Raw genomic sequence first — 23,124 nt, forward strand, 5'->3', positions numbered from 1 at the left:
GGCACTATGTCTCCCAAACAATCTAATGTCAAACTTATGTAACCCTAAATTGAATCTGTAATCTAACTGTCATGTAACTACCATGTATTCCTTGTAACCAGCAATGTATATACTGTAACAGCGCCACGATGCCCTTGGGCTGATGTGCGCTTTAAAAATACGAATAAATAAACAAACATTTACAGCAATACTGCATGGGTGTCAAAAAGGAAAATAGGGAATAAAACAAAGGTAAACAAATATTCTTAAGCAGGGAAGTACTTTTGACCCCCCCCCAATTGCAAAGTAAATTAACCCTTTCCCAGCTACACAAGTTATAGACTGTGCGAGTTGAGGGATAGTTAAAGCACAAAGTCAGAGAAGAGAATAATCTTTCAGGGAGCCAGGACAGCCAATGTCGATTGATCAAAGTCTAGGTGAGCTGAAGCACTTTTTGAAGGCAAGTAAAAAGTCTTGCAGAATGTTCAATCACTGTAGGGCCACAAGCTGGGAGGCTTGGGAGGGGCAAAGCTGCAAGCAACTCTGCAAGAGGTAACAAAAAGCAAGTCCCAACTGACAGCTAGCAAGTTACAGAGCAATAGCCAAGTACCCCTTAGTTTACAGTACCTTAGGTCTGAAGAAATTGATTCCAGATGGCTTCTGTAATATGGCAGATCCTGTTGTTCCTGGGCCTCAGTCGTGGGTACAAGAGGGAGGTGGTCTGGGGACTCCTGCACTACTAATTGAAGGTTGGTGGCAGCAATGGCGAAACTTCAGATCAGCGGCACTTTTTGGTTTCAGCTTCTCGCAAATAGCACCACCGCGGTTCTCGGATACCTTTTGGACTTTCCTCGCATCTGGGGTCCAGCACTCTGTTGGAGGTGGCTCAGGCTTGGTTAGTCCTGCTTCGAGGGTGTCCGGAGGATCTGTCTGGAGCTAGGGTCTGACTTAAAAACAATGCACTCGATTCTGGTGTTCCTCTCCCTGGCACTCGGATCCTGCAGCAGCAATGGAATTACAGCCAGCTTCGAGAGGATTTCCAGATGAGTTAGCCTTGGGGTTGATTGGTCCCACCAACCCAAGGGGAGAAGCTGTCCTATGCAGGGCGTCTCTAGTCAAGGCAAATTTGGAGCTTCAGCAGGGCTTCACCAGGAAAACCAACGTCCCAGGAGTTGCAGCAAGCGTCTCTTCCAAGTTCTTTGGATTCCTTCGTCCAGTGGTCAATTCTGCCTTCTCTCTAAAAGACCTTGCCTATGCAGGTTTCTCCCATTCATTCGCTGCCCAGCTGTCACAGCAGGGTGGCAGTCCTTCGAGGACAGCCAGCCAATCACCTTTGGGTGCATTCCTGTAACCAAGGGGATTAAGCACAGGGAGTTTTCGGGTACCTCCCTCGCTTCCTGCCCTGTCAGACACGCTGGAGCCAGAAGAGGGCCTCACCAGTGAATTCCGCCAAAGACAAAAACAAAGGGACCAAACCTGGTTTGGCGCACAGAGTAAATCCGAAGGACCTTTCCTATAAGAAATTGCGAAAAAAAGACGACCGGCCCAACTTGACAAAATGGGCACCCATGGGTGCTTTACTGCAGCTGCAATTGCAGCCCGCGGTAAAAACACAAAGGTAGGAAAAAGTAAACCACTGCCACCAGCCATTATTGTAGAAGGGGTAACATACACATGTTACATGAGAAACTAGACAAAGGGGATACTAAGTAACCCTCTAGCATCCTATTGTAAGTTAGTGTGAGCTGGGTCTAGAAAGTTACAAATTGTAAGTAAAGTAAATTTTACTTTACTGCTCTTGGAAACAGTTTTTCGAAGACAAGGAATTTAAACCTTTGGGAAATGTAAGACTTCCCTGTGCCACTGCACTGAAGGTGCTGTGTGTCACAATTCAAAGATGATGCCAATGGAGTTTGTCAGACTCCAAAACCAAAAAGAAACAGAATTAAAAGTACAAAGTCGTAAAGTTCATTAAAAGAGCTGAGGGTCTCTAAGGTGGGAGGAATTTAGCACTAAACTGAAAATTCTCCCCAACACCACTTAATACACCAACCCAGTTACAAGTATACGGTTAGGAAAGATTTCTCTTTACTGCACCATGCCTTCCATCTTTATGGAACCACCAAACCCTTTGCTATTATTTTTGATTATGTCCTCCTTTTTGCAGTAAGCTTCACCACATTGGCTTTTGCTCATCTGTTATAGGGAAACTGACATGTCCTTCAGGCTGTCAGTACTGGGAAACATAGTTGCCCTTAGTCATGTGGTGACTTTTGGTTACTTTGTATCACTTGTGGTAACTTATTGAACAAAGCAGCTTACACTGCAGTACAATGGGGTACACACTGTTTTGCCCTATACTAAGAGGATTTTTGGTTACCCTAACCATGCTAATTGGATAAGCTGGTGGCAGCAGTGACTTTCCCCACCTTTTGGGACTTTTCATTTTAGCTTTACCGCGTTTAGCTAACTGTAGCTATTGGTCAAACATGGGCACGCCACAAGATTTTTCATCTGTCCTTTTGATATGACATGGCATTTATAACGTGCCTATACACAAGTGTTTCAAGGCTCGACGAGGCAAGGGGGGTGGGGGGGGGGGGTCGGGGGAACAATCCTACTAGGCCAGGTGTCATTCAGATTGCACAAGTGCATTTGGGGTGGGGCACAGTGCAATACATGGGAAAATAGAATAAATACGCAATAGGTTAAAGTACGGCCACCAGGTGGCAAGTGCAACAGTAAGTGCAGATAACAGATGTCAAGTGCTGGTAGTGGGACTGAGGGGATACAGAAACAGTCCAAGAGCGGGGGTTGCACTGAAGGTAGTGCAGGTGTGTGTGACTGGCGGGGGAGGGACCTGGGCCTGAGATCAGAGGATAGCCAAGTAACCAGTGCAGTTCCAGCCACAAGGTTAGCAGGGGAAAGGAGGAGAAAAAGCAGAAGCAAACGTTTTAGGTGCTTCCGGAACCGGAGATGATTCTACTCAAATTTCAGAGAGGCTGTTCCAAAGGGAGGCCCCAGCCAAAGAAAGATCAACCACCAACTCTTTGCTTGGAGAAGCGACTGACCCCGGAGGGAGTTGGAGGCGGCTGAGCAAAGAGCTCTTGAAAGAAGATATTTAGGAAGAGTAGAAGGTATTGAGGCCCCAGAAGGCCTTGTGGACAATGCAGAGGGTTTTGAACTTAATCCTCACAGCCACAGGGAGCCAGTGCAAAGATTTCAGCCACGGAGAGACAATCCCTGGGCTTGACGCCAAGGCTCGCAGTCCTGTTCTGGATGAGTTGCAAAGGGCGGAGAGTAGTAGCAGGCAGATTTAAAAAGAGGCTGTTGCAATAGTCCAGCCTGGAGAGAACCAGAGCTCTGTAAACAGTGAGCTTCTGGGGGAAGGAGAGGAAAGGAAAGGAAGAATACCTCTGAGGAGGTGCAGCTGGTAGTGTGACTTCTTAGAGATGTGAGGAGTAAAGGAGAGTGAGGAGTCGAAGACAACCGAGGTTTTTAGCCTCACATGTGGGGGCAGGAGGGGGGCCAAGAGAGGCCGGCCAGAGTGGCAGGAAAGGAGGGAGTAGGTGTGCCAATGAGGAGTATCTCGTTTTTACTGGCATTAAGACAGATCATTGGCGGCACACCGCTCCTGGATAGCAGATACAGTCCGAGATGAGGGAGGGAGAAGAGGTGGCTGAGAGTAGCCTGAAAATGAGCCAAGTGTTAATGGCATAGCACTGGAAGTTGGGGTGGGGCAGAGCGCGGCAATACGGTGGGCAAAAAGTGCTAGATATTGGTTGAACACCACAGGTAGAGATAAGGAGAGGAAGGACCCAAGTTGAACCTGGGAGGGTCGGTCAGAAAGGAAAGAAGTCAGCCACGCCAGGGCCTGACCGGTGATCCCCAGGTTGTCACAGAGACAGTTCAGCAGTAAGGCATGGTTAACCGTGTTAAAGGCAGAGGAGAGATCAAGTAAGATGAGGACACAGGGGGTGCTGGAGTCAAGGTTGGAGAGCAGGTCTGCACGGATGTTTCGGAGATCAGTTTGCGTGCTTCTAGCGGCTCTGAAGCCAGGCTGATGGTCATGGAGACAACCAACAGATTCAGAGTGAAGGTTGAGCTGGGCGATGGCCAGGTTTTCCAGGAGTTTGCCAAGGAAGGGAGTGATGGCAATAGTTGACCGGGCAGTAAGGGTCCGCAGAGGGTTTAAGAAGGGGGTGCACAAGGGAGTGCTTCAAGGGGGATGGGAAGACTCCAGTGGCGAAGGAGTGGTTGCAGAAGTTGGCCAGGGCACGAGCCAGGAGTCTATGTGATCCTTGATGGTTTTGGAGGAACAGGGATGAGCCTGTTTTGTCGAGACTTTCATAGATCTGACATGTCTAGAAATCTTGTCAGGGGAGAACAGGGGAAAGGCAGAGAAGGAGTGAGGAGAGGTGGCTGCAGAAGAGCCAAAGGAAGAGCAGTGAGTAGAGGGAGGAGGAGAGCGGACAGGATGACCTGAGTTTTAGAGATGAAATGAGAAGCCAGTGCCGTGCAGAGGGCCTGGGAAGGGACAGGAGGGGTAGAGACTGCAGCAGGATTGTCCAGTTCCTTGCTGATTTTGAAGTGTTCAGCCGAGTTGTTAGATGCCGCAGAGATGCAGGCTTGGATGCGAGCGCTCTTCTTGGTGAGGACAGAGCCGGTATTGCCTTTTAGAAGGCAGCAGGCCAGTTTGTCAGAGCATGTACACAAAGCACGTCATTTCTTCTCGGCCACCCTGCGCTTGTGTTTAAGAGAGACGAGGTTTGAGTCGTACCAGGAGTTGCACTTGGCTTTGGGCTTCAGGCATATCCTCATGACAGGGGCAAGAATATCAAGAGTGTCAGATATAGCAGAGTGGAGCATGGAAAGGGCAGGGTCAGGGTGTGAGTCAGCCAAAGGGGGAGGGGTGAGAAAGTGGTGGCGAAAGCCTCGATTGACGCAAGCTTTATGGGCCGGATGACCGAGAAGGCAGTTGGCAGTGAAGGGGTTGGCTTGGCCTGAGGGGTAGAGAGGGTGAGCTGGGAGGAGAGGTGAAAGTGATCATTCCAGGAGCGAGGAGTGGTGAGAGGGTCAGAAAGGGGAGATCAGAAGATCCAGAGTGTGCCCTGCAGTGCGAGTTGGGCCAGAGGGGAGAATAGAAAGTCGCAGAGATCGCAAAAGAGTCCAGAGGAAGGACAGGAAGCATCCAGGTGGATTTTGAAATCCCCAAGAAGGAGTTGAGTGGTCGAGACCAGGAGTGAAGAGAGGTCTGCCCACTCAGAGGAAGGAGGAGATCTGACCAGGAGCTAGTCGCCACGATAAGGGACTGGCTAGGAGAGAGGGAGCCTGTAGACGTGGCATTCGAAAGAGGAGTAGGCCTGTGTGGGAATGACAGAGGCAGGAATCCACTCTGGGAAGATCAGGGCTGCATCCCCTCCAAAGCGGTTGGACCTGGGCGCAGAGAGGATCTTGTAGCCATCAGGGAGGAGGGTGTCAAAGCTCGTGACAGAGCTGGCAGTGAACCATGTCTCGGTGAGACCGAGGACACAGAGGTCAAGTTCCTCCAGAAGGTGGCAGATGTCGGAAGGGTGGTTGACAGCTGAGCGAGAGCTAAGAGTGGCAATATGGAGAAGGTTTGAAGAATGGGAGAGGGTGCACAGCTTGTTTCTTTGGTTTTGATTGAATTAGTATCTGTTGAGTATACTCTTAGATTTACTTCGAAGGGTGCAGCCCATTATACTGTGTCACCGTGTGGGACACACGTTATGTGCTGAAGGAGAAAGGACCTAGGCTAGTTAGCCATCGGTGTGGGCCGCACACCTAAATTTCCCCAATAGGGTTAAAACATTTGATTTAGATTGTAAATGACAGTAAAGCCATCTTCAATAAAGTTGCTTCAAAGTACTTTTATTTTGCAAGTTATTATTGTGTTCAAACTTTCCTTTAGTTAACGAATGGTTAAACTTCACCAATTCGTTTTGTGCTGATGCAATGGCAAAGGAAATTAACCTAGGGCTAATGCATTTCGGAAAGGTAACTCCTTCAGAGCCAGGTTAAATGTACAAGAACATATACAAAAAAATCTTTGTTAGAACATTTGGAAAAACATCAGATATATATGCATTCAGAAGAACAGGGTACCCACATGTACGTGTTTGTCAATTGTGGGTAGGTTAATTTCCTTTGCCATTGCATCAGCACAAAACGAATTGGTGAAGTTTAACCATTCGTTAACTAAAGGAAAGTTTGAACACAATAATAACTTGCAAAATAAAAGTACTTTGAAGCAACTTTATTGAAGATGGCTTTACTGTCATTTACAATCTAAATCAAATGTTTTAACCCTATTGGGGAAATTTAGGTGTGCGGCCCACACCGATGGCTAACTAGCCTAGGTCCTTTCTCCTTCAATATGGAGAAGGTTGCCGTCCTTGAGACTTCCAGGGAGGGGTACAAATCAGAGGTATGCCCTGCTGAGATGTAGAGGAAGCCAGAGGGAGGGGGGGGGGAAGAGGAGGAGGTGGGGGGGGGGGAGAAAGGGGAGTAGGGGAGTAGAGAGGGCAAGGTAGCCAATGAGGAGACGGCAAGAGAAGAAAGGAAATTGATTAGGCATGGGAAGAGTCCATCAAAGAGGAGAAGGTTGGCTTGAGGGCCTTAGACCAAGACGGTACCATTTGAGTAAACAATGCGGACCTTAGAGGAGTGGAAGGAGGCCAGGAGGGCCTCCCACCGTGTGCCACCATTAATGGGAGAAGAGAATGGCGAAAGCACAGACCATATGAAGAGTGCCATAGGTCTGCCGAGGTAATGACAGAGGATGTTGGTGAAAGTTTGCCTGGAGGAGGCACTGGTATAGGTGCCTGCGATAGGGAGGCCTGAGTTGGAGACCAGGATGTCCTTTTTAAACTTCTTCCTACCAGATTTAGTGATGAGAGCAGGATAGTCGATAGAGAAGAAGTTAGAAAAGATAGGAGAGGGCCATCTTGTTCTTTAGTCTTCTTCCAGGCCTGTGAGGCCAGGAAAATCCTTATACAGACCTTCCAGTGCCCGGGAAAGCAGAAGCTTTTGGCGTGCTACTGGAGGGCTTTGTGTGTTGCTGGCAGGATGTGGGCTGGGTCCGTCTAGTCCCAATCCACAAACTTGTTTGCGTGTCCGAGTCATATGCATGATTGTTCGTGCCAGTGGTCATGATGAGGGAGAGAGCGAGTATGAGTGTGTCTCTTACCTGTCTTTTAGGTTAAGAAGAGGACCACAAAACAAAGTAGATGGCTGGACGTTTTAGACTAAATCTTAACCTCTGGCATTGCTCTAGGCAACCCTCCAGACAATCATTCTTCACCTGCCAAGCCATTATGAAAGGTGAAGGACCATATGCAATCCAGTCTTGGTCACCCTCCACCCCCCAGTTCAATTCTAACCCTTCCAGCCATCACTTCCGTTTTACTAACATTGAATTGTGTGCCACCCTGTGTGGACTCAGAGGGCCTTTGCCCACACTCTCGCTCTCCAGAAACCAAGCCTTGACTGCTCACCACTACCTTGCATGGGTATGGGCTAACCTCTCAGGGCTCCCCGTTTATCATAACTAAGATAGCATTTTAAAATCTGTCCACCAGGCAAGATTCTAGAAATCCATCTTTACACCAAGGAGCAATAAACAATAATTGGAACAGGTGAAACCAAAATTCGGTGGATCGACCAAAGTTGTAATGCAGTCTAAAATGTCCATACTCAATAGAAGAATCAGCATCAAGGCGAGGGAAGAATGTTCTAAGGATGTGAACTTCTAAAAGCTAGAGCAGATGAAGTGAGATTATCCTCATAGGAGATCGGTCATAACGAGTATGTTGTTAAGGCCAGATACAAGCCTTTATCTAGATTGCAGCCATCCGCCTGGCGATGTCAAAAGCACCACAGCTAAGCCTGGACATTCTTCACCACAGCTCATTAAGTTCTGCCCAATAAAATGTAATAGTGTTTTTAGATGCCCTCCAAACCATGGCCCCACCCTATGAAAATGCTCTCAAAAGCATTGCAATCATGCTAAACCCAAACGCATCGATCCTTATGGACAGCGTTAGGGAGCAGCCTATGAATTGGAGCACTGCAATACCCAAGCATTATTCTTCAATTCACAAGAAAATACATACCCCTTTCCACTACTACTGTTAATTTCGTCAGCCAGTTCGTCTCTCTCCTGCTGGGCTTGTCGCTTTGCTCGTTCTGCAGCTGCCAGTTCCTTGAAATTAAGAACCATTCAAGACAGTAAGATATTTAAAAAATAAATAATCCTCCAGTCCCTAAACAGTTACCACCAATCATTACCCCCCACCCCAAAACTGCCCCTCTCCTCAGTCACCCAAACAGGCACATAATAGCCAAGGGTTTGGGAGATTTGAGTTGTATGCTTAATTCCACCCCCCCTCCCAGTGAGACCCCCATCCTTTAGGCTGGACTTCTGGACCTTCTCTTTCTCCTGAATGAGGGGGGTCTCCCCCCCCCCCCCAAGCCCCCCATTGATTCTTACATGCTTTAACCATGGGAACTCTGTTCTTTATGTTTTACTTATTTTTAGCGAGTCTTGCTTGAAGTCATTGGCGTTACACACGTCACCCTCTGCAGTGTTGTTGGGGACCCTTTGGGTTCTCTTTTATATTTCCATTTGCCCTAATAACTACTCTTAAGGAAATGGGGGTACTTTATAGCCTTCCTACAAAACAAACTTATTAGAGATTAGCACACCCCACCTTATATGGAGTGCTATGGGGATACTAGGTATCCCCCTTCGCTCTGTCCTGTGACGTTTTGGTCACATTAACAACTCTACAGTTACCGCTGGTGGCAGTGAACATGTTCTAACAACTTTATATAATTGTTCTTTCGTAAGGCGCTTAATACCTGGGACCAGTTTCTAAGAGTGAGCCTGGGATTCAAACCAGTGTTGCTATGCGTTATCTTGCTTGAAGACAAACGCGTTGGCCCCCCCTGCCCCCAAACTATCCTCCCGGACCATTCTCCTGGCCTTCTGCATTTTTCTACCGCAGGCTGTATTCACAGCTGTAGGTATGCACAAAAGGGTCACTAATGTTCTAATATGGTGGCTTTCTTTTTTCGCCATTTCTAGTGCGGTTGCTCTTAGTTTGCCCTTCTACCATTCTGGGAGGGAGGGGGGGCGTCTGAATGTGTGTTTTGCCTTTGGTGGGAACCTTTTGTGTAGCCCACCTTGACTCCAGTGTGTTAGGACAGTTTTTCTAAAGTTTTTCATAAAAACTTTATATCTGAGGCAGTACATAAGCGCCACTCTTATTATAAGGCTGAATCACTACTCCTTTACTTGTGCTTGGCGACTTCAATCTCCTCTCTTCTATCTCTCACACCTCCTCTCTTATCCATCCTTGACTCTTACCTTCTTCTGCCCCCCCCCCACTCATCAATCTGGCTCTAATATCGACTATCTTTAACTCCTCCTTCACTGCCTCTCCTATATCTACTCTACCCAACTAACGCTCTGCTCTCTTTCGCTCTCTCCCCTCCCCCTCTACTTCCCACCCCTCTATTCTCCACCCTCTTCTTCCGGCATGATCCACGCAACTTAAACCCTGCTTTATTCCTTGCATCCTGCTCTTGTTCCCTCCCCCGCTCTCCCAATTCTCTTCACTCAGCTTCCAAAGCCTCTTCCACCCTCTCCTCCTCCCTCACTTCTACTCTTGATCTTTACCCTCTCTCCCCGTTCCGCCCTTCTCGCCGACCTGCACAACCTTTGTTTTCTCCTCACTTCTCCTCCATGTGCCGCCTTCTCAGGCGCCTTGAACGACTATGGCTCAAACACCCACACCCCCTCCAACCAAACTGCATACTTCTCCTTTCATACTCTGACTCGTCCCTCAACTCCACTAAAAGCACCCATTTCTCTGACCTTCTCCAATCTCAATCTTCTCACCCTTGCTGCATCTTTCAAACCTTATCCAGTCTTCTCTATCCTGCTACCGCTGATCCTTTTATTGCCTCTTACTGCTTCTGATCTTGCCTCCTTCTCTAACAAAGTCCTCAATCTCTGCCAAACTATCCTCTCCTCCTTACTCTACTCCACCCTCCTCCATATCCCCATTTCTTCCAGTCACTCAATCTGAAGTTACCCTACTATCCCAAACTCATCCTACTGCTCGCTCCCTCCGACTCCATTCCTACCCCCCCATTCCTAAAATCTACCCCTCCTCATACCCCATCTCACCTCTTTTTTTCAATACAAATCTAATGTCTTCCACATTTCCTACTCCTTTCAAGCATGCGACTATCATCCCTATACTCAAAAAACCTTCCGCTAACCCCCACCTTGCGGCCAACTATTGTCCCATCTCTCTCCTACCCTTTCTCTATAAACTTCTCGAACACATGGTCTATTCTCAACTTGCCTCCTTCATCTCTAACCACTCTCTCCTCCCCGCTACCCAATCTGGTTTCCGCCTTCTACACTCCACCGAAACTGCCCTTACCTCTGGTCTCAATTCTCTCCTTTCCTCAAGCTACACTAAACATTCCTCTATTCTTATTCTTCTTGACCCCTCTGCAGCTTTTGATACTGTTGACCATACATTCCCCTTAATTCTCTCTCCTCATTTGGCCTCAAAGACTGTCCTTCACTGGTTCTCCTCCATCTCTCTAACCGCACCTTTGCCATCTCCTGGGTTGGCTCCACCTCTCCCACCCTTCCTCTCAATCAAGGCGTCCCCCTAGGTTCTGTCCTTGGATCCCTTCTCTTCTCGCTCTACACTTCCTTCTTAGAGCACCCCCCCCCCCACCCATCATTGCCTCCTTCGGTGTCGCACATCATTTCTACGCGGATGCCACCCAGCTCTTCCTCGCCGCCTCCTCCTCTCCCGACATCCACCAAAAGCTTTCTTCTTGCCTCTCTGCTATTAAATCTTGGATGTCCTCTCACTTCCTTACTCTTAATACCGATAAAAAATTAATTCTTTTATTCCCTGCATGTACTCTCCCTCCTCCCCCTTTCATTCTCTTTCCCCCTCCAAACTCTCCTCTCCCCACGCAAGCAACCTTGGTCTTTATATTGACCCCCACCTCTCTCTATCTCACCATATTTCTCTTACTGCCAGATCTTGCTGCATTCACCTGTACAACATTCATAAAATTCGATCCTTCCTAACCTTTCACACAACTAAACTCTTAATCTACTCCCTCATCTTTTCTAGACTCTTCTACTGTTCTACTCTTTTCTTTGGACTCCCCTCATCTCTCCCCACTCAAATCTACCACTCTGCCATTTTCACCCTCTGCCTTCTCTCTCCTCATGACTCCATCTCCTCTGCCCTCCTCTCTAGGTTGGCTCCCATTTCATTCCCAGCTCAAATTCAATTTCCTGTCTAGTCTTCAAATCCCTCCATGGTCTTGCCCCCCCCCCTACCTTTCCTCCCGCCTCACTTTCTACACCTTGTTCTCTCCGCTCTGCCGATCTCTACCTACTCTTCTCCAACGCTTCTGCTCTTTCCAACTGCTTGCCCCTTACCACTGGAACCGCCTTCCTCTCTTCATCCACTCTTCTGCCTCCTTCACTTACTTTCGTACCACTCAAATCTTTTTCCATTCACCTATTTAAAACCCTTTGCTTCCTCTCTACTAGTACTCACACCCACACCCCTACTCCCTCTCCTACTTTCCTTCCACCTCTTTCACTCTACTCCCACCTACCCCACGTCCTGCACTTTTCTAACCCTCATCCCTTCCTTCTCTTACTCCCTCTGCCTCCTCTCTTACGTCTGCTCTCACCTTTGCTCCTACCTCTTCTCAGATCTTGGCCCCTCCCTACTCTTCTTCCCCTTCCATTATGTAAATTGTTTTTGTATGGCTTTCAGGTTTAATTCAATTGTTGGGTAATGCTTGCTGTATCTTGTTTGTTCCTCTTGTAAAGCGTGTTGGATTAAAACGCTATATAAATACAATAAAATGCAAAATACAACGGTAGCATGGACTAGCAGCAAGGCTCATTTTAGGAGGGAGAGAGCTGTAGCTTTGTACAAATAAATTGTACCTTACATATAGTCCAAAGAAACTAACACTTTGTATTGTAAAAATAAATGATAGGCCCAGATAAATCTTTGGGAAAATTAATACCATCACATACAATTATAAAAAACTACTTGATACTTAACCAACCCAGTTACAAGTATACTCCTTGTAACATTACTTTTTAGAATTGAAGGGCACAATGCAACACAAAGGGAAGTATAACTTAAGGACACTAACTTTAACAGAAATACAGTTACCACACTAATTCTTTCAGCAAGTAATTGACTCTTACTCACCGGAATGACTTACTCCTAGTCCAGTCTCTCCTTTCCTCCATCATGTATGGGCATCCCTCACTAGGGACGAGAACGGAACCTTTTTCACCAGAAAAATAACACTACCTATAAAATTCTTAAGCGTTCGCCCCAGCTCTGGAATCATGCTCTCCCCAACCCCATCCACCGGTGCCACACCTCCGTCCCCTTTGAAGCGTCTGCTATATTAAACTGTTCAACCTCGCTGATCTTTCTGAGTGCGGGGGAGGGGGGGTTTGAAATGGTGCGATATAACAAGGAAAGGAGACTATGGACTAGGAGTAAGTTAGTCACTCCGGTGAGTGGCAATTACTCCTATGTCCCGTCCCCTTTCCTCCATCCTGTATGGGCGTCTATAACTGATACAACCGCCCTGGGGAGGAGAAATTGACACTCGATGCAAACAGATTACTAAGGAAAGCCTGGCCAAATGCTGCAGCCCATGTTGTCGCCCTGCTAATCACTTACCACGGTACGTGACGCTGAAAAGCAACAGCCGCTTCCTTGGCTCTGATGGCGCAAGCGTGCATGCCCCTTGATTCTTTGTGCTGAGCCTTGTATGCCTCCTGGAGGGCTGCAGTCATCCATCTGGCTATTGAAGCTTTGGACACTTGCTGTCCAGGCCTTGAGCCGCCAAATGTGACAAATAAGGAGTCAGTCTTACGAAAGTCCTTGGTTCTGGTCAGAAAAAATTTGAATGTCCTTCTGACTTCCAAACAGTCAAGAGACTTCTCAGGGTCTTCCTTGTGGTTTCGAAAGTAAGTAGGAAACCACCTTTGGTAGGAACCTGGGGTGAGTGCAGAGCACAACCAGGTCCCGATGAACAGTGTAAGGCTCGGAAGCCCCCAGAGCCTGACTCTCGCCAACTCTGCAAGCTGACGTAAGCCCCACTAGTAGCGATGTCTTGAGCATGACCAATTTAATGTTCACTGTGGCCATGGGCTCAAATGGTGAGGGCGCAATGGAAAACGTTGAGCCCAGACTGGGTGCAGCTGTCCAACAGATGGGTAAAGCCTGGTTAACCCCGCTAGATGTCTCTTCATACTGGATTGGCCGGTGAGGGCAAACCTGTCAGAGTTCCTGTATGCACCAATGGCCACTAGGTATGTCCTGCAGATGTCGACCTAGACCCTAGATTATTTGCGGCAAACAGTCGTAAAAACGGGTGTGGATGAAATGACAGAACCTCGCAGTTCTGGTATGATCCAATCGGAGGGGGCCTGAATGGTCTGCCCACCATGAGGTTAGCATCCTACACCCAAGTGAGGTCCTGCTGTAGGTGAGCAGGTATAGTGACCGGGTGTCATGATTCCTGCCCCTCATGTCCCCAGCCCTCCAAGATGTCAGGCTGGAGCCAGGCCACAATCACCTACATGGCCCTCAAGGGCCTCTCCATTCCTCCAAAGACCCACTTGGAGTCAGACTTGGCGCTTGTGGCACCAGACTCCCTCACTCCCATAGGATAACATTGGGGATTGGACTTGTAGTGCATTGATGGGGACAAGATGGATGCCCCCACATATTTCGGTTCCCAGAACTGCATGTGCAGTCTAGTCGTTTGGGTGTGGTTCAGCCCAAAGACACCTGGTATATCCAGAGACTATTTAAGCCACGCCCAGGCTGAGAAAAATGCGTTGTGTTCTCTGCACCTGCAGCGTGACACTCACTGTGTTCGGATCGGTCTCCAGTAGGCCTGCATCTTTCTTCTGTGCTCAGCTCCTGCAAGAACACCGTTAGGAACAGCCTTACCTTGCGACGCTTCTGCCAATCATTCATCGCTCCTTCTGTTCTGCGGGCATCTTCGGCGTGGTCATTCCCAACCCGGCACGCCGCTTCATAGGAAAAAAGGGAAAAGAACAGAAAAAAAGGCATTAGTAAGCATTCTGCAAATCTTTGCTTAGTTTTAAATACTGTATGAGCTTCAACCGCTTACCTGAATCCCAGCCGCTCTGGGGGAACTATGTCTCCGAAACTTCTCATCCATCTGCAAGAGGGGAAAAAGACACTTCAGGTTAGCGTGGAAACATCTAGAGGCACTGTATACCACGCTTACTCACCGCATTTGTTCTTCATAACCAGCATCCACGCTGAAAACGCTGCGGCACCTAAAAGACACAGGAAAAGAACTCAGTCCAATGAAAATAAGAAAGGGGTGCATCGCGCTCTCACTCACCTTCAGCGCTACTCATCTCAGCAGCACGCCGCCATCCCCGGACGCCAGCCGTCATCTAAAGGAAAGGAACGAAGTTAGAGAACTGTTCAAGAGACTCGTACTTACCTGTCGGATTCTTGCCAGTGAAGTAACTAAGCAGCAACGAGCCCGCATCAATCAACGCGCCCCTGCGCTGAAAGCAGGACAGAGAGCACACTATCCAAGAAAACAAGGCCCAGTCTCCAGTTGAATAGCCTCCAGGGAAGGGTTCGAGATCGTAAGAGGTCAGAACAGGCTGAGTGACGTCCCCGTGGATACCAGGTGAGCGTTACACCGGGGGTCCTTTATGAACCGACTCCTGGTCACAGGATGCTGAAAAATGAAGCTGCAGTCTCCTCATTCGCAGCCTGGTGTAAAGGATGGCCAGGAGGAATGCCACTAGTACTCCCAGCAGGCGCCAGTTCCACCAGGCCAGAGTCCCTGTTCTGCTGAGGAAGTGAGCAATGGAGTATTTGATCGCCGCCACTTTCTCCATCGTGGGGAACACCTTCTGCTTCAGAGTATCCCACAGCGGCCGCAAGAACGGGTAAAGCTGAGACTTTTGGAAGTTGATCGAAAACCCCAGTTTGTAGATTAGTCACAAGTCTGTCTGCCGAGTACCTTACCTGCTCCAGGGATCCCCACGGACTAACCAGCCAAAAATCGCAGGAGCCATGTTTTCAAAATGGCACCTAAGCCCCCTTTGTTTAAACAGGTCCCTGCCTTTTCACCATTTATTTTTGGAAAGGTCCTTCTAGAGTTTGTCTCTGCACGCCAAACTAGGTCTGGTCCCTTTGTTTCTATGCCTTTGGCGGGCGTCAGGACTGAAGACCGCCTCTGGCGCCAGAGTGTCTGGGGTGGGCAGGAAGTGAGGGAGGTGCCCAAAACTCCCTGTGCTTAGTCTCCTAGGAGACCCAAATGCACTCTGGCGTGATTGGCTGGCTGACTGTCCGGCAAGGACAGCCACCCTGCTGGGTGAGTGGCAGCTAGGCTGTAAAGAAAGAACATTGTTTAAAAGGCAAGTCTCTTGGCATGGAAGGCAGAGTCGACCACTGGAACAAAAGAACCAAAGACGAGCTGGAAGAGAACGGCTGCTGCAACTACTGGACCGTTGGTTTGCCTGGTGGAGCCCTGCTGCAGGTCCGAATCAGCAAGTTAATCTCGACAGAAGCCCTTCAAGGACGACTTCTTCCTTTGAGTTTGTAGGACCAATCAACTCGTAAGCCACCTGGACACCATTCTCGGAGCTGGTTGTATTTTCCTCAGAGTGCTGTAGAAAACCAAATAACCAGGGAGAAGGACACCAGCTTGTGTGCTTGAAGACAGCTACCAGAATCGAAGAATTGCCAGCTTTGTGCCCAGTCCCTGTGCACAAGTCCCCCGAGGTCCTCCCTCTTGTCCCCAAGACTGAGTCTCAGGAACAGAGATCAGCAGGAACTGCCAGGAACAGAAGTCTTCAGCTGCATCTTTTTCTTCAAAATAAGGTACTGAAAGTACGTGAAACTGGCAACTTCCCCGACATATGAACCTTTCTTCCGTGAAGTACTTCTAAGAACCGTTGCAAAGACTTCCGTTTTAAATACCAGAACAGTTTTTACTAATACAAGACACTAGCCCATTGACTTTGGCCTACCATTGAATCAACTCCTCTGGTGAAATCAAACTATTGGCACTGTTGCCTTTTTGCTCCTACTACAAGGGAGCTCAACTGGTTAGTAATCAGTACTGTAGTACTATTTGTGTGATATTGGTTGCCTCATTTAGTGAATGCTTTATAAATGATTGTGTAATAAATTAATAAGTGTTTTACCAAGAAACCTTGAGTATAAGTGTCTATCTGAATACTTGTAATTATAGACCTCTGTGTAACACCATTACAAGCTCACATTCCCTGTTGAGATAAGCCTGGCTGCTCAGCTCGCTACCAAAAACTGACATACCAATGGTTGTTTTTGCTTACACCTGTAGTCCTAGTTGAGTATAGTAGTCCCAGAGGGTAGTGCATACAAACTGGTACAAGAATCTGTAAGGTGCCTCCTGGACGGAGTCAACTTTGCAGAGTGTGTGGTGCGTACAGGCACCCCCTCCACATCTGTCTGCTACTAGGGCGTAGTCCTGGTAATTTAACCATATGGCTCCTCAGCACAGTCTCCGGTAGGATCTCCCGACCCCTCGGCCTGATGACTGTTAGCTGTAGCAGCCTTGGTACCAGGACCTGAAGGGTCGCTCCGGCTCCTACGTTTCCTGGGGAAAGTAGCTTTTGCGGGGTCCATGCAGGCACCCCCCCCCCCCGGACATCTGTCTGGTACTAGGGCATAGCCCCATAGGCGAAGGCCTGGTAATAGAACCCTGCGGCCCCCCAGTGCAGTGTCCGGTAGGATCTGGCAACCCCTCTGCCTGACGGCTGGTATCTGTAACAGCCTTGGTACCTGGACCTAAAAAGGTCCCTCCTGCTCTTGCAGCTCCTGGGGGAGGAGTCGCCCTTGCGGGGGTACGTGGCATGTACCGGCGCCCTCTCGAACCTCTGTCCAGTACTAGGACTTTGCCCCTCGGGTGTAGACCCGGGTGTAGACCCGGGTGTAGACCCAGTAATAGAGCCATGAAGCCCTTCAACGCAGTCACCAGTAGGACCTAGGAACCCCTTGGCCTGGCAGCCGGTAGCTGTAGTAGCCTCAGTACCTGCACTGGTACAAGAACCTGAAAGGTCCTTCCCACTCTAGGTGCAGATGAAAACGGTGCCCCTACCCTGGCCTGGACTTGTCCTGAAAAATTCCTTAGAGTCCTCTGGAGGCAAACATCCAAAGAGCTCCCTCCATCGGGCTATCTTCAGAGTGTGTGGTGTAAAGTGCGACGCACGTGGTACAGGACTCCCAGCCGTGGTCGGGGCCAAGGCAGAGAGCATGGGGATCAGACGTAGGGAAGAGCCCCTTTGCAGGCTGAACACCTGCTGGAGCCCGATGATGTTGACCTGTGCCGGGGAGGAGTGTGGTCGCCAGAGGATAGGTATCTGAATAAAGACAAGACGAGGAAGAGCGCGTGGAATTACAAGGCCGGAGGCCTAACCCAGGAGCGCTGGTGAAATCGGTCCGTTCCAGTCGACACTGAAAAAGAAGAGGACGGAGGAGTGGGCGGAGTTAGGGGAGCCGATGCTCCCAGGGCCGCGCCTCTACATTTAAAGGGGAAGATGATTTTTCCTGTTGAAAAAGGTTCCTTATCCAGTCCCTGCCGAGGGACGCCCATACAGTATGGAGGAAAAGGGACGGGCGTAAGAGTATGGGCAGCTAAAACTGTTTGAATGCTTGGCCATACTAGTGATGGCTAACAGCCTTTGAAAAATTTTAAACATTTAACTGGCTGTCAAAAAAAAAGTGTTAGAAATGCTCCATTAGATGGATGTATTCTGATGCATAATGTACTGGACCCTCAGGAGATGTCGGCATCCCATTGACAGTTTAGCATGCAAGACTTATGGCCATTACTCATTAATACAGGCATGATGCATAAATAGGCAGTGCACAGTATAACTTTACAAACAAATCAACATATTGTTCTCAACAGGCTGAAGTGACCAAAAGAACGCATAATCACAGTACTAAAAAACCATACATTGTTCCACACAAATCTCCTCACTGGCAGGCATTTACACCTCAATCACCATGCACTCACCTCCTGCATGTGGATCATTTCTGCTTCCATGCTCTTGAGCTTCTTCTCATTCTCCTTTGCTTGGCTAAGAATGTCTTCCCTAGAAGCACGAGTGTCATCCAGTTCCCGCTGGAAATCCTTCATCTGGGCCTAGTGGAAAAGAAGATCAAGTTAGAAACCGGTCTCAACCTCCTGTACCATAAAGACCATGACATGAGAAGGCGCCAAGCAAATATCTCCCGTCTCCAAGTCCTTATACTACTCAAGATTATATACAGCTCAGGAGCAGGTGTGCTTTTTGCCCGCATCTCCAGTTTACTATATGCACATTAACTGTAGGATGAAGCCGCTCAATGTACAGACATTTTTTTTTATCAGTGGCTTTTCAGTCCCATTGTGGTGCTTTTGATTATTTTCGTGATTAAAGCTTAGCTATTATTCTAGAGATAAATGTGCCATTGCCAGTACTACTGGCAAGCATAGCGTATTTACGCTCTGTTGCACCAATCCTTGGGAAAATTACTTCCCAGAACTATTTTAAGGGCCAGTTAGCCTTTCAAACAGAAGGCAAGGAAGTGTACACCCACCCCACCCCCAATTACTTACCTTTGGGGACTCCAGAGTTACACAGACAAGAAAGGGGGGCGTTATACCCTTTATCATGTTTGGTTTTACTGAAGTTTTCACATTATGTAAAGATAGCTGAATTGGGTAGAAAATAGTGAACTCGCAATACACCTTGGGTTAATAGCAAAAAGGGTGTCAGTAAGGCAGCACAGGGAAGGGAATGAGAAGAAAAAAAAAGGTTAATACAAGTAAACCTTGAATCCAAGCATTGACAGTTAGGCAAGATTGTATGCAGTACCCATAGAGTGCACTACAACAAACCTGACATCCTGGCAGTAGTAACCCAACCGTTTTGTATAAGTCTGTACTACGCAGGTTGGTAGTGTGGACGGGTAGCCAGGCTCATTTTAAGAGGAGTCAATGTGAGCTGTAGGGGAGTTACACAGATTCACCGTGACAAGTATCCAAGCAAACACTTACACACAGGGTTTCTTGAGGAAACAATTATTAATTTGTCAGTTAATGTAAGCCTTCTTCAGAAGGGAGCACTGTAGAACACCACACAAATATACTTCAAAATTACACAATCTTAGTTCAGAATCAGTAAATTTGGGATGGCATACAGCAGAGACCCACATCCACAGGTGACTTCAATGGCTAGGGTGCTGTTGACATTAATGTATTGCTGTTGGAATCCAGAATTAGTTAAGAGCAAGTAAAAAGGGAAATGATTAGAGAAAACAAGATAATACAAATATTTCTAAGGCAGGCAAATACTTTCATATCCCCAATAAAAGACATTCAGTTAAAACAGGCTAAGCCAAAGTCAATAGGCAAGAGTCTAGATCGGCTGAAGTACTTCTTTGAAGGCAAGTAGAAAAGTCTTTGCACAATGTTTTAGAAGTCTGAAGAAAAAGATCAATGTAGGGCCACAGAGCAGCCGAGCGATGAGGACGTGAGCTTGCGTCGCTCCCGGGCCGGCCAGCCAGATCCTGAAACAATCCTGTTTTTCCTGCAAGACTAAAAGTACCCAAAGTGCCTAATCTTTGTGGGAACTTCCGCTGCACATCCCTACCTGCTCCTGGCGAAAATCGGTGTTGGGAGACCCACTTAGCGAGATTTGCAAGAAAGTAAGCCAGCGCGCTGCAGGGCACACAAAATGGCCGCTGCAGACTGCGGATGAACGGAGGACGCCGTACGCCACCTCCAAACCCTGCCCGAGTGTCGGCGGCTAACAAGTGGAGTGTGAGGTACTGTGTTGAGCTATATGGCGGGCGAGGGACCCAAAATAAAAACTAACTGCCCCCAGCGCCGCTCCCGGACTGCGGGGAGCGGATCCCGCCGTGTGCCTCCGCGCCTTCCGCCTGTGAAACCATCAGAGCCGTGAAAGTTCCCTCCAACGGCAGATCGAAGAGCGGAAGGGAAACACCCTTGGAAGCGGCACCGGCGGCTGTCGCTCGCAGGCAGTCAGATCCGCACCACCACAACGGTGTACGCGCCCGTACATTACTTCTGCCTGCTAGCACCGTCAGGCCGCCTGGAGCCGCGGGGGCACCGCGGGCGCTCTGCTTAGCGTTGAGCGCCTACTAGACTCTTGGGGTGGCCCCCGCTCACCGTCCGACAGCTGCTACCTCAATCCTGCTGTAAGGAGAAGGGGGACGGGAGCGCAGGCAACACACTTACGCGCTCCGCCCTCGCCGCCTGTGTGCTCACTACAGGGACTCTTCCAGTGGCCCCATCTGAAACATAAATATAGCCGGGCAGCCGCCTAAAACATACGCGGGACACCGACATCCAAGTAAACTAGACCCGTGCAGTACCCAAGCAGACACGGTGGCCTGCACTTTCCAGGCATAGCATCCTGACAGTGCACCATAGACATAGACCCTGATAGGAGAGGCTGCAGGGAATGAGGGGGCGCTACTGGCGTGCAAAACAACAACTTTCCACTGTGGCAACAACGCCAGGTCCCATACACTAGCGGCAGGACAAACGCAGCCCTCTCAATGTTGTGAAGCGGATATGTCATATTGAAGCACACAGATATCTTTCATCCTTAGCAAGGGTGAGCGCGGGCTGACCCCAACGGACCCCAAGTAACCTGCATCTTCACCCCTCCTACTGCCCAAGAGGAGTCGTTGTTGTGGCCCCAATGGAAGCACACTTGCTTGATTTACCACCACCTTCCCACCGAGCATAGCAGAAGCGACCAAATCTCAACGAAATAAGGAACACTGGGCAAGGCGATCAGAACATAGTGCACAGACACGGTTTTGCGGCAGACCTGTAGCAAATCCTAGCTGTGTGGGAACGCCGATTGTTACTCCAAAGACGTGCTGGGAAGGTGGGGTGTGGAACGCTGCATAGGGACGATACGGTGCACCCGCCTTCACGCAGGAAAGCAAAGAGGACCAGGAAACAAAACACTACCCATACTGTGCGGGTAAAGATCTGTGAGCACTCCAGAGGATATGACACAAGCCCCCTGAAAGCTAAAACAAGCTATACACCAAACCTACACGAAATCCGGCAGATTACACCTAGTCCACGGGAAAAAAAAAAGTTATACAGCGGAGCAGCCGCTCCCATAACAGTCACGCTTACACTACCCAGGATAGTAGTCGCCCCCGCAACCCGCCTCAGATAAACAGGTGGAATCCACAACAAACTGTCCACCGATCAACATTACAGACCATGCCAGCTGCTATGGGGAAGGATAAAACAAGAAAATTGACAAGTCAAAGCAAAATTGACTATCTACTGGGAGGCAATATGGGCTATCGTGCAATGCATGGGCATAGGACCGTACTTCATGAGTTGGGTCAAACTGCTATACAACCGGCCCGAAGCAGTTACAAAGGTAAACGGGCACGTTTCCAATCCTTTTCACGAGACAGGGTTGCCCCCTATCTTCCCTAATCTTTGCAATAGCAATTGAGCGATTAGCAATCTTATTAAGATCGACACAAACATGGAGTGGCTTCAGATGGTCAGACGACTGGGAGGATAGGGTATCCTATATGCAGACGACTTGTTAGTATATCTGAAAGACCCACGCGAATCCTGCCCCATAGTGACGCGATTACTAATAAAATACAGCACGTTTAGCGGCCTTCGCGTCAACTGGACTAAATCCATACTATTCCCACTGAAGCAAATAGACAGTGCGGTGCCAGACGAGTGTCCATACTGTGTGGAAAAGGAGCAATTCAGATACCTAGACATCCAAATTACGAATAACCTAACAGACTATGTGCCCAAGAACCTGTACCCAATAACGACGATATTCAAGGAAGACGTCAGTCATTGGATGTCCCTACCACTGACACTACTAGGCAGAGCCGCACTCTTTAAGATGATGGCGCTGCCCCGTTTCCTCTACATACTTCAAAACGCGCCACTACCTATAGCGCCCAGCGAATTCCATAAAATAGACCAGACGCTTAGAAAACTGCTATGGAATGGAGGTCATCCTCGCTTAGCATTAGCTACACTACAAAGATCTGTATGGGAAGGTGGAATTGGACTGCCCGATTGCCCCGATTGTAAACCTACTACTGGGCCAGTCAAATGGCAATAGTGAACGATAGACTCCATGAGAACACAACATTACCGCACAACAGAGCACAAGATCCCAACCAATATGAAAGATCCGTAATAAGATACCTCTACCGGAGAAAAGACCGATCTGCTGCCCCGTCCATGATGTCGCACATATCCCTAACATGGACAGACACCCACAAATACTTAGGCTGGGACAAAAAGTTGACCCCAGCACAACCGCTGTGGAATAACAAACTACTCCCGGAAGTGAATAAACTACCAAAATGGCACTCTTGGACCCAATTGGGCATTACCAAAATTGGCGACGTAGTGAAAGGAAACGAAATAATACCATTTACAGACCTAATCACTACCTTCGCACTGCCAATAAATGAGCAGTATCACTACACACAACTCAAGCAAGCACTACAGACGCATCTCCCTGAAATGATTGACATGCCTGATTTTACCCCTCTGGAACGTAACCTATTTCCGGACATGATTTAAAACAAAGTTACATCCATCATGTACAATGCCATAACATCCTTTGCCACCGGGGAGCTGTCGAGCCTGAAAGCCAAGTGGGAGGGGGACGTGGGTGACATACTCCCGGAGGAATGGGTAACTGCCCTGATGTTCCCCAGAGAAACGGTGATCTCCTCCAGGCTAAGATTAATCCAACTAAAAATATTGCATAGAATAGATTACTCGAGGGTAGCACTATTCAAATGGGGCAAGATCACCTCTTCAGCCTGTTTGAGATGCAAAAGAGAAGAGGGCTTGTATTATCACATACTATGTGACTGTACCATAATCCAACAATACTGGCAGCAGTGATGTGATGACCTCAAGCGTATTGGGCAAAACGATTCATAG

The 23,124-nt window shown here is 48.5% G+C and overlaps 1 protein-coding gene across 2 annotated transcripts in view; it reads right to left on the minus strand.

The window, feature by feature from the left end:
• The window catches only part of MYH9 (myosin heavy chain 9), a 500,061-nt gene that overhangs the window by 58,740 nt on the left and 418,197 nt on the right, over nt 1-23,124 (minus strand). For both annotated transcript variants that reach the window (XM_069654373.1, XM_069654374.1), the window contains exons 35-36: nt 18,160-18,288; nt 8,115-8,203 (exon numbers count right to left, since the gene is read on the minus strand). In XM_069654373.1, coding sequence (XP_069510474.1) covers nt 8,115-8,203; nt 18,160-18,288 — 218 coding nt within the window. The remainder of the gene's footprint in view (nt 1-8,114; nt 8,204-18,159; nt 18,289-23,124) is intronic.

This window comes from Ambystoma mexicanum, chromosome 3q (genome assembly GCF_040938575.1).
Source record: "Ambystoma mexicanum isolate Mex_15411 chromosome 3q, UKY_AmexF1_1, whole genome shotgun sequence".
Classification (NCBI taxonomy): domain Eukaryota; kingdom Metazoa; phylum Chordata; class Amphibia; order Caudata; family Ambystomatidae; genus Ambystoma; species Ambystoma mexicanum.